This window comes from Podarcis gaigeae, assembly GCF_964106915.1.
Source record: "Podarcis gaigeae genome assembly, chromosome: 1".
In the NCBI taxonomy this organism is placed as follows: Eukaryota; Metazoa; Chordata; class Lepidosauria; order Squamata; family Lacertidae; genus Podarcis; species Podarcis gaigeae.
This window is the reverse complement of record NC_139678.1, coordinates 83,428,856-83,440,799: the sequence shown is the minus strand read 5'-3', so window position 1 is coordinate 83,440,799 and position 11,944 is coordinate 83,428,856. Positions and strand designations below refer to the sequence as shown.

General features: G+C 41.3%; 3 protein-coding genes across 3 annotated transcripts in view; 1 reads left to right on the top strand and 2 right to left on the bottom strand.

Moving 5' to 3' along the window:
* Positions 1-3,292: 3,292 nt before the first annotated feature.
* Positions 3,293-4,270, bottom strand: LOC310851639 (olfactory receptor 5AP2-like; the record flags this gene model as incomplete). Its single annotated transcript, XM_083754244.1, has 1 exon — positions 3,293-4,270. The coding sequence occupies one exon, from the start codon at positions 4,268-4,270 to the stop codon at positions 3,293-3,295; it is 978 nt and encodes a 325-aa protein (XP_083610370.1).
* A 2,685-nt stretch (positions 4,271-6,955) lies between these two features.
* The window catches only part of LOC310826737 (olfactory receptor 5V1-like), a 34,130-nt gene continuing 29,141 nt past the window's right edge, over positions 6,956-11,944 (top strand). Inside the window, exon 1 of the mRNA XM_083702008.1 lies at positions 6,956-6,974. The gene's annotated coding sequence lies outside the window, so the exon portion shown is untranslated. The remainder of the gene's footprint in view (positions 6,975-11,944) is intronic.
* Positions 9,399-10,343, bottom strand: LOC310851636 (olfactory receptor 5J3-like; the record flags this gene model as incomplete). The annotated part of the gene is made up of 1 exon (XM_083754231.1): positions 9,399-10,343. One exon carries the CDS (start codon positions 10,341-10,343, stop codon positions 9,399-9,401), a length of 945 nt encoding a protein of 314 aa, XP_083610357.1.

Here is an 11,944-nt window from a genome sequence, read left to right as displayed (position 1 = left end):
ATCTGCCTATGCTGCTGTTTCCTTTGCTCTGTATAATCCAACTAAACTGAGTGCCCAAACTGTATTTTGCACAAGGGCCCACAACGAAGTGGGTCACCATTGGCAGTGCCTTCTTACACAATGCAGCATTTGATAAAATTCAACTATTTTTTACTCACTGCAATTAACCTAACTTAGTCCTGCCCATTCATTTCAATAGGTCTACTGATTTTAACCTTTAAAGCCCTAAATGGTTTGGGGCCAGCTTACTTAATTATTACCACCATCCATATATGCCTGTCTAGACCTAAAGTCATCTTCAGAGACCCTTTTCTGGTTGCCCCCCACTAAATGAACTGTATGTAGTACGTGGTTACTGAATAGAGGGTCTTTTTGGCAATGTACCCCGATTACAGGATATACTCTCCAGAGAGGCTCACCTGCTCTTTCAGCACCAGCTGATACCTTTTTATTTTCCCAGGTGTTTTGAATTCTTACAATCTTTTAGTGCCTTTAAATGCTGTTTTATATAGTTTTCAGCTGGTTATTTTATCTCTTCTATTTTTTTATTTATAAATATGGATTCATTGCTTTCCCCCTTGATTCTCATCTTACATTTTTTTTCAAACTGTAATATTTGCCACCCAGAGAATGTTAGTTATTGGACAGTATACCAATGTTAAAAACAAACACATTTTTTTTGTTTTATTTCAATTTTGCACAGTTCGGAGTACCAGTGATGCATGAAACAATCTATTCTAACCAGGGTTTCTGTTCATGTACAACATTTGCTTACTGAGAAAACTTCAGCCTTCCTGAGAATCTCATTAGGGCATCCTTCACCTCCTTATTCCTCAGGCTGTAGATCAGGGGATTCAGCATGGGAATCACCACTGTGTAGAACACAGAGATCACTTTGTCTCGGCCCAAAAAATGTGTGGTTCCATAAAATATCAAGACAGCTGTGAGGTGAGAGGCACAGGTAGAGAAGGCTTTGCGTCTGCCTTCTGAAGAGCGAATATGCAAGATTGTGGAGATGATGTACACATAGGAGATCACAATCTCTGCTGAGGTGAAGATGCCATGGAAAGTGCCAAAGGTGTAAAGCAATGATACAAGGCACAGTTTTCTTACAGTTGAATGAAAGTTTATCCTTGTCTCCAAAGCTTCAGAGAACAGTGGCAGTCCTTCATCATAAAAAGTAACACAAGATCTTCCCTTTTACCATCATCTGGCTGCAATGATGATAACATTTCGTTGTGTTCCTCTACAATTCAAGGTGCAGAATCACTCACTGTTGTGTCCCTGGCTACTCCAATATACAGTCACCTAGGAGATTTATATAGTATATATTTTTAAAAGCTATGGTTCATGGAAGCTCAAGGAGAGTGCTGCTATAAATTCAGTTAAACTAAATTCATCACAACAATGGTTAACTGCAAGGTGCTAAAACAACATGTTCTTGAATGAAGCATTCATTAGCTTCTGTATATCAAGAGTCAACTGGTACAGTGCTGTGGCTTGGTATATTCAGGCTTGGGTACCAGATTGGAATGGGTCCTTTGTGGCTCCGTGCAGCTGTTGCAGAGAGGATGCTTACATGTAGCAACTCCCCAGATCCCTAATAATGTGGGTGCTTGAAAATGGTCTCTCTGCCAGTTTGGAGTTGATGGCCTTTTAAACTGTGTGTGTGTGTGTGTGGTGGGGGCATTCTTTTCATCTGTCACTATAATACGTATTTTTGTGTTTTTATTTTGTAAACTGCCCTGTGACCTTTGGCTGAAGGGTGGTACACAAACAACAAACAAACAAACAAACAAACAAACAAACAAACAAACAAGCGTAACCATGTCATTTGTTTCTGGAGAGCCTGTTCTTCTTTACAGTTCAACCATTGGGCAATGCTGTGGTTCTTCACTGAAAGAAAGGAAAGGATGGAAAGCACAGTTCCCTACACCAAACCTTTGATAACTTCCCCTTTGATCATTTATTTATTTACACAACAGTAATTTTTTTGGCACAGCACCAGGTTGTTGATCATGTCGTTTCTAATATTTGGAACAGCTCTTACTTGGTCCGGTAAAAATGATAGAAGCAGAAAGGGAAAGCATTTATTATCGGGCAAATGATAAATCTTTGCAAGCTTGACTGGGGTCATGTACCACCTATACATCATTTTCATGATATTCTCTCTTAAGGCATTACATGCCGTGAATTTAATCCCGGTGGTCCATAACTTCTCCCAGTCTGCAAACATGATGTTATGTCCTATATGTTGGAAATGTAAAGAAATTGAAGGTACATTCTTTCACCTTTGGTGGACGTGCCCAAGGACTAAGGCCTTCTGGGAGATGATATACAATGAACTAAAAAAGGTACTCAGGTACACTTTTCCTAAAAAACCAGAGGCTTTCCTTCTGGGCATAGTCGGCCAACTGGTGTTAAAGAAGGACAGAACTTTCTTTATGTATGCAACAGCAGCAGCGAGAATTCTTATTGCAAAGCATTGGAAGACACAGGATGTACCCACTCTGGAAGATTGGCAGATGCAAGTGATGGAGTATATGGAGATGGCGGAAATGACTGGCAGAATCCGAGACCAGGGAGAAGAGTCGGTGGAAGAAGACTGGAAGAAATTTAAAATGTATTTACAGAAACACTGCAAAATTTTTGAATGCGAATGATGTTGAAATGAAACGAAGTGGTTCTAGCAATATGATTAGAAGTTAAAATTTGTGAGGATAAATAATTAAGGGTAAAATAAGAGGATATGAATTTGCTGATTAAATTTCTAAATGGAATACAAAAAAGGGAGATGTGAGGAAGTCATGAAAATAAGTTAATGAATGGTATGATATTTGAAAAAGTGATTTTTAATTTTTCTTTTTAAATTTTTGTTTCTGTTTTTTGTGTTTGTGTGTTTTTTCTGTTTTTGTAAACCTTTTTTGTAAAACTCAATAAATATTATTATTAAAAAAAAAAAGCAGAAAGGGAAAAAAAGGTGGAGAGACCAAGCCAGGAGTAGTAAGAGTCCTGAATGAAGTCAAGAGGCTGATTCCAACAAATATGCTTGCCATTAAAACATGCATACCATCATCTGTCACTTCTGCAGCTGCACATTTTAACAACAGAAGCATCATTTGCTTCACTTTTGCATGAATTATCTTTGATAACTGTAGGAAGTGGCTCTAGGTAATAAAGCAGAAAGGGCCTGAAGTTCTTCTAGTAAGAACATTATAGAACCACCATACTTGTATTGCGAACATTTTTCTACAGCTGTGAAAAAGAATGTACCAAAAGGAGTCAGGTCATTTTAAGCAGTTGTTTTAAGTGCATTTTTATCTTTCTGCAAAGAGAAAAACACATTTTTCCTGTTTAACACCCTTTTCAAGGCATCCTTCACCTCCTTGTTCCTCAGGCTGTAGATCAAAGGGTTCAGCATGGGATTCACCACGGTATAAAACACTGACACAATCCTGTCTTCGTCTGGTGAGGAGTCCGAGCTGGGGCGTATGTACATAAAAACCGCTGTCCCAAAGAACATTATGACAACGGCCAAGTGAGAAGCGCAGGTGGAGAAGGCTTTGCGCCGCCCTTCGGAGGAGCGGATTTTCAAGATGGCGGAGACAATGTAGATATAGGAAATGCATATCTCCAATGTGATGAAGAGCCCATTGAAGATGCAGAAGGCAAAAAGAATGATCTCATTCACTCTGGTGTCAGTGCAGGAGATGTTGAGGAGGGGAATCACGTCACAGAAGAAGTGCTTGATGACGTTGGAGTGACAGAAGGACAGCCGGAAAGCGCAGCTTGTGTGTATCATTGCAATCCCAAAGCCACAAAGGTAAGAAGTGACAAGGAGCTGCAGGCAGAGCTGTCGGGACATGATGACAGTATAGAGCAAGGGTTTACAGATTGCCACATACCTATCGTAGGCCATCACTGCCAGAAGGAAGCACTCGGTAGTCCCAAATGCAATGAAGCTATACATCTGAGCGGCACAGCCACTCAGTGAGATGGCCTTGTTCTCAACCAAAAGGTTTATTAGTGTCTTTGGGGTGATGGCTGAGGAGTAAGAGAAGTCCAGGAAAGCCAGGTGGCTGAGGAAGAAGTACATAGGAGTGTGCAGTCGGGCATCAACCCTAATCAGTGTGATCATGCCCAAATTCCCTATGACTGTGATCAAGTACAGGATCAGGAACACCACAAACAAAACACCTTGGAGTTCTGGCCTGTCTGTTAGTCCCAGGAGAATGAATTCAGTTATGGTGCTATCGTTTCCCTCAGGCATTTTTGCAATGACTTGACTAATACGGTTTATGGGGAATTAAAATCTGTGATGAGTAGATGTGGGCTCTCTTTCTCTCTCTCTCTCTTCTCCTCCTCGTTGGCCTCCTGATGGAAATTCAATCTGGTTAATCAATGAAGGTCCGTGTTTGCCTCTTCACATCAGTATAGCTACTGGGGACAGGGTTTTTTTCCACCCACATGCTGCATCTTCTGTGGAAGAAACATAGAAACATAACTATAACTCAAACACCTCTTCATTTCGGCAGGGGAAAGGAAGCCTCCAGTGCAATTCCCACCCAACCTACATAATCCACTTTCAACGTTTCTACTCACAGTATGCCTCCATAATTCTGGGGGGCGGTTCTAATAAAGCTTTGTATAAGACTCTGGGTGTTTTATGGGTGGGGTATAGATAATAAATAATAATAATAATAATAATAATAATAATAATAATAATAATAATAATTATTATTATTATTATTATGTGACAGTGATTTCCATTCCTTACTTTTATCAACTCCTCCTCTGGTTATTTAAACCCTTCTGCCCCATATGTTGGCTTTTGGAGAGACTCTCTTTGAGATATCATACCTTGTTTCTAGAACTCTAGCCAGTGCTCCATTCATGTGCATTGTCCAATAGAATAATGGTGAGAGATCTGTATCTGATGATTGGTTATTGATAGGTTATCATAAACGTTTGACTATATAAAATCAATATCTATCTAGGTATCATCTATCTATCTATCTTCTATATCAATCTATCATCTATCATTTATCATCTATCTATCTATCTATCTATCTATCTATCTATCTATCTATCTATCTATCATCTATCTATATCTATCTATCTATCTATCTATCTATCTATCTATCTATCTATCTATCTATCATCTATCTATCTATCTATCATCTATCTATCTATCTATCTATCTATCTATCTATCTATCTATCTATATCTATCTATCTATCTATCTATCATCTATCTATCATCTATCTATATCTATCTATCTATCTATCTATCTATCTATCTATCTATCATCTATCTATCTATCTATCTATCTATCTATCTATCTATCATCTATCTATCTATCTATCTATCTATCTATCTATCTATCTATCATCTATCTATCTATCTTCTATATCAATCTATCATCTATCATTTATCATCTATCTATCATCTATCTATCTATCTATCATCTATCTATCTAATCTATCATCTATCTCTACTCTAAAGTAACTGTTCCCATTATGGGAAGTCTGCACAAGGACTTCTGCTAGTACAGTGGATCTTTCCCTCCTCTTCTTCCCGCTGGTATCCCCTGCATGGCTGGGGGGCAGTGTGTCAGGAAAACCCTCAGAGCAGGTTCTGAGGGGAGGTGAAGCATTGCATCTGGTGAGCTGAAAAGTGCTTGCATTGACAAAAAGTTGCCATAGTGCTACATTGCATTCCTCCCAGGAACTCGTACCTCAAGTTTCAGACAAATGTGCATCTTGAATGCAAAATTTAAAAAAGAAAGTGGGGGGGAAGGAAAAAAAGGGGGGAAGGGAGGAGACAAGTGTTCCAGCAATTTTTTTCTCCAGGACAGGGGGGCCTGGTAGAGAGTGCTACATGCCTGTCCTCCCACCTGCCCCTTCGCTGTGCTTACTGGAAGGGAGAGAGGAAGGGGTATGATGGTGGGGAGGCTGCTGCAGTGCAAACACAACAGCAGTGCCAATGTGGCACTTCTGCTTCTGGGTCTGCATTGTGCAGACACCCCCCACTACCTCTCCCTCCCAGTAAGCACAGCAACAGAATGAGCCAGCCATCTCAGGCAGCAGATGCAGAGAGGCAAGGAGTAGCAGAGAGAAGGCTGAAGGTCAGGATTGCTTTTACTTAAAACTAACAGTGCACACAATGATTGTGTAAACCCAACCTAAGGCAAAGTTGTCTGTTTAAAAAACTAGCTTGGCTATTTTACACATTTTAAAAGAGGGCGATTTACTCACATAGCAAAGTGATTTTTTTTAACCTTCTATGTTTGTTTTAACAAATGCATATCAACAACTCTCAATTTAAAACCACGTATTAGAGAAATCCCACCAGAACACACAACAGAAATACCACAAACATCAGCATTTTTGCTGAAATGCCTGAACAAACAATCAAGATCTCGCCTGGATGGAGACGAAAGGCCAGCAATGTGGGTACCCACCAAATTTTGGAACCAGGAGCTTCCACAAAGAAGGTCTGCCTATGGGTGGGTCATTATCAAACATGTAGCTCACAGGGGTGGAACATTAAGAGGGGCTTCCCTTATGTACCTCTCTGTATACTGAAGTATATCAATGAGCCACCAAAAGATGCATAGGTTAGGCTGACCTGTAAGGTAACATAGCCATCTTCATGGTGGTTCCTATACTATGAAATTCTCTTCCATCTAAAGTCCATCAGATCCATCTCTTGGTTCTTTCAGGAGGATGGTAAAGACCTCCACCCCTCCCTTCAGCCTTCAAGTAAGTTTGTCATAATTTTCTCCTCACATTTTAACTGGCATCTATCTGTTGGTTATTGCTAGTTTTGAGTGCCTCAACAACAGTGTGAGCCTCAGGCCTTTTGTCTACATGATGCTGCAAGAAACTGTACAGATGAGTCAGACTTACTATGCTTCACATGGCTCCGCAAAGGCTGGCTCTTCCGTTTCCCTGAAGAATGAAAACATTGAGGTATTTCAGTTCCTAATGGTACTATTCAGGAGAACATTGCCAGGGTGAAAAATAATAATGCTGATTTCTATTTCAGTTAAGCAGGCCATGGTTTTCTATTCTGTTTTCTATCATTTTTAAAATAAAAACATTTCACCAATTAACTGAAGACGACTGACTAAGCTGCAAAGCATGTGGGCTCTTTAATAAAATAGTTCACAGCAGTGCTATTTTTCTAGAAAGGAGGTGCCGCAACTCATCTTGACCACCTCCCTTGTTTTCTTATAATGCCAATGGTGCCCACCTGAGAGGTGCCGGAACTGAGTTCCGGAGAGTTCCGGCTGAAAAAAGAGCCCTGGTTTACAGCCTGGTTGTATGCATACTTACGCTCACTATGTTTTCGGGCAGGGTGTTGTTCCCAAGGAAGCGTGCACAGGGTTAGTCTTAGGTTATGTACACACTACGAGCTTAAAATGCGGCTAGGTCATTCTTTTTCTCAATTTGGACTGAAGCTGGTATAGGGAAAAATGCATCAAAGTGCAGGCACAGGATAGATATGAGTAGTGGCTAATGTCGTGTGCGTACTGCTTCCCAAACCAGTGGTGGGAACACACACTGGATGCAGAGTAAATGGGTACACAGCCTCTGTTGGCTAACAATTAAGAGTCCAGTTTTCCAGGAAGCCCTTCGGTTTCAAATTACCTTGCAATATTTCCAGGTTGGAAACTGCAAAGGCAGCTTTGAAAGGGCTTAGAATCAGCTAGTGCAGGAGTATTTCTACATTGCCTCAGGTTCTTTGGGACTTGATGGTCCTTTGAGACATCCTCACGAGAGCTCTACTGATGTACTGAAGTCAGGATCAAGCCAGATGCGATTGCATCAGTCCCATTCCCCCCCATCTTTCCCATCCACAGGTAAAATGGGTGGGAGGATTTGCAAGAAATATAGAATATGCCTTAATCTGTATGAATCAAGGTCTTCCTCCTCCAGTGAGGCATAGCTCTGGTACACTAATGCACAACTTGTAGCCTTAGTCATGGTTGCCCCCAAATGGAAGCAGTCGAGATAAAAAGAGACAGAATGATATAACAGTTTGAGAGCTTAGTGGTTCAAATCCCTATTCAGCCATGAAGCTGATTGGCTGACCTTGGCTCAAAACTGACTCTCAGTCTGACAGCAGCTTCTGCTCTCCAGCCATTGAGTTCCTATTGGTGAAGTATCAATAACTCAAGTGGACATAGCTGTGAGAGATCCACTCCACCCATCACATTCACCTGGGGGGCAGTAACACAACCCCAGTACAGTGGTACCTCAGGTTACATACGCTTCAGGTTACATACGCTTCAGGTTACAGACTCCGCTAACCCAGAAATATTACCTCAGGTTAAGAACTTTGCTTCAGGATGAGAACATAAATTGTGTAGTGGCGGCACAGCGGCAGCAGGAGGCCCATTAGCTAAAGTGTTCAGGTTAAGAACAGTTTCAGGTTATACCTCTGTATACCTGAAGGAGCGTCTCCATCCCCATCGTTCAGCCCGGACACTGAGGTCCAGCTCCGAGGCAGATGCTGTCTTGCAGGGATGTGCAACCAGTAGATTGCAATCTACCGGCAGATCCCTGGCTGATCCTGGTAGATTGTGGGATCCTTATCATGTACAAAAAGTTATGGGGAAAAGTTAAAAAACTCTGTGCAGTCCTCCCCAATGGGTAGGAAAAACTACCAAAGATCTCGTGGCACTTATGAGATTGATTGTGGCAGAAACTTTTGTGTAATGACTTTACTGCACCATCAGATGCATGAAATGTGCAAACAGAAGAACCAAAAGACCATGAAATTTGTTTTTGTGGCATTTAAATGCAAACACACACAAGGTCAACCTAGTGACCATTCAAATCAAACTAATAGGTGGTGATAGCACAGTTGCTTTAGCTGAACTAATGTAATACTTGTTGTAAAAGAAAAGGCTATTGCTTTAATTGAACCATAATTGAATAGAATTGGGTGGCTAAGGTTGTTCTAGTTATTTCAGTGAAGACAACTCAATGGAGGTAACATATATGTTTTGCCATGCATAGATTAGCTTTTGTCATCCACAGCAGTGTAAAAGGTCTATGTAAATTCAGACTGGAACCCACATAGGGAAGATTTTTGAGTTGTTCCATTTATTGTTTTATGATTATTTTGTTACATGATTATTACTATTTAAATTACAAAATTCTTTTAAATCCCCAATAAAGGTTGTTGGCTCATAACAAAAATTTCAAAGTGCATATTAGGGAAATTCCTTTACTAAGCCAACAGAAAGGTGTGCAAGCGTGTGTGTTTTAACATCTTGTCTGATAAAGCGTTTGAGGGGTATGTGTACATATGCTCAGAAGCTTTCACAGAATTCTGTTTCATTTCTGTTGGCCTCCTCAAGGAATTGCCCTAAATTGTTTTTGCATTCATCGCAAAAACATTTTCATCCTCACGGATTGCCTGAAAGCTTCCTTCACTTCCTTGTTCCTGAGGCTGTAGATTAGAGGATTCAACATTGGGACCACCACTGTGTAGAACACGGAAGCCACTTGGTCCCGACCCAACAAGTAGCTTGTATTGGGACGCAGATATGTGAATATCAGAGTCCCATAGAAGACCGTGACGGCTGTAAGGTGAGAGGTGCAGGTGGAGAAGGCCTTGTGTCTGCCTTGAGCTGATCGGATCTTCAGGATGGCAGCCAGAATGAACACGTAAGAGAAGACAATGATGAACAAGGATCCAATGGTAGTGAACCCAGCGAGGGAGGAAATGATCATTTCTGTGACATGGCTATCGGAGGACAGTGTTAATAGGGGAGGAGTGTCGCAGAAGAAGTGCCTGATGATGTTAGAGCCACAGAATGGCAACCTGCTTAAAAAACATACCGTTACCATGGCATTTGTGAAGCCGATGAAGCACGAGCCAGCAACCAACAGGATGCAGACTCTCTGCGACATAACTGTGGAATAGAGCAATGGGCTACAGATGGCCATGTAACGGTCATATGCCATGTTGGCCAGCAAGAAACACTCAGTGCACACCCAGGCCACAAAAAAGTAAAGCTGAGCAAAACATGCATTGAAGGAAATCAATTTGCTTTGTGCTAGAAGGTTCATCAGCATCCTTGGCGTGATGACTGATGAGTAACAGATATCAACAGCGGACAAGTTGCATAGGAAGAAATACATAGGAGTGTGAAGCCGGGTGTTGGCCCTGATTAACATGATCATCCCCAGATTCCCCATTAGGGTGATGATGTAGATCACAAGGAACACCATAAACAAGGGCAGCTGCAGTTCCGGACCTTCAGAGAATCCCAGGAGAATGAACTCAGTCACCACGGTGCAGTTTCCCTCTACAGCTGCTTCCATATTCTGAAATCTGCTAAATAACGAAGTGGGGAATTGTATCAGTCAGTTCTTAGTACTACATACGTCTTGGTGTATCATACTTAGAAATGAAGTTCTACATGAATGTCCTACTGCAGGGACAGGGCATCATTTTCAGTCTGAGGACCACATTCACTTCTGCGTAATGTTCCAGGGACCACATGCCTGTGGTGGCCAGGGCAGACACATGCTCACAGACCCCTCTTTCCATCCAATCCATCCATCCATCCATCCATCCATCCATCCATCCATCCATCCAAGCAAGACGCATTATTAGAGTTCGAGGGCACATTCCAGCCAGGCAAAACAACTCAGGGAGGGTGCAAAGCAGGGCCAATGAGGGAGGTGTCCTGGGATGAGGGGATGTGGCTGAGGAGGGACTGCAAGTCCAGAGGGTTGCTTTTGGCCCCATCCCCACCGTTTTTATTATGTATTTTGTGTTTTTATCTTGAATTTGTATGCTATGAACCACCCTGAGATCTTTGGATGAAGGGCAGTATACAAATGTAATCAACATAAATAAATAAATAAATAAATAAATCATTTGCAAGTGTTCAAAGCATTCCACATGTATCATCTATCTACAATCCTGACAACTATTTATAATCGTTACAACAACTGCATAAGGTAAGTCAGTATAATTATCTCTCATATTGCAGATGTGGACGACTGCAGTTGACAGACAGTAGTTTGCACCTAGTGACTTCATAGGAAGGTTGAGATTTGAACTGGGGACTTTCTGATTCATAACTTGGTTTCATAAGGGATGTTTACATCTCACATTTAATGACCGTGCAGTCTGTGTAGTACCCATATACACAACAGTTGAGGTGTAATTCTCAACAACTGTACAGCCTGTGTACCTGTGTACAGAATAGCTGAGTTATACATAATAATAATGTTATACTAAGTTATATAATAATATATAACAAGTTATATAATATAATAAGTTATAATAGCCAGTGTGGTGTAGTGGTTAAGAGCGGTAGACTCGTAATCTGGTGAACCGGGTTTGCGTCTCTGCTCCTCCACATGAAGCTGCTGGGTGACCTTGGGCCAGTCACACTTCTCTGAAGTCTCTCAGCCCCACTCACCTCACAGAGTGTTTGTTGTGGGGGAGGAAGGGAAAGGAGAATGTTAGCCACTTTAAGACTCCTTTGGGTAGTGATAAAGCGGGATATCAAATCCAAACTCTTCTTCTACAAATCAACAAAGTTTTACACAAATACTTGTTTGTGTGTGAAGTCAGCTTCTACCTTTGTTCAGTGTAACATGTGAACCAAGTTTTTCAGTCATGGCACTACAGCAGTTCAAATAACATACGCTGAAAATGAAGCGAGCAGGCTCACCTTTCACTCTGCAACAGGATCAGTGATAAGGGGCTTCGTTAGTGAAAAACAGTCTTTAGAAGCTTGTTCTGCTCTGGTGTGAAGATCAGGGCTTGTCTTTCCCATGAACAGACAGAGGACTCCATTGTCCCAGAATAGCTAGTTTATGGGGTGTAGACTCTAAAATGAAGGAACACCCTGGTTTCTAATTCTTGTTGCAAATGTTCTGTTGTTTGAATGTTAATCTGGAATCAT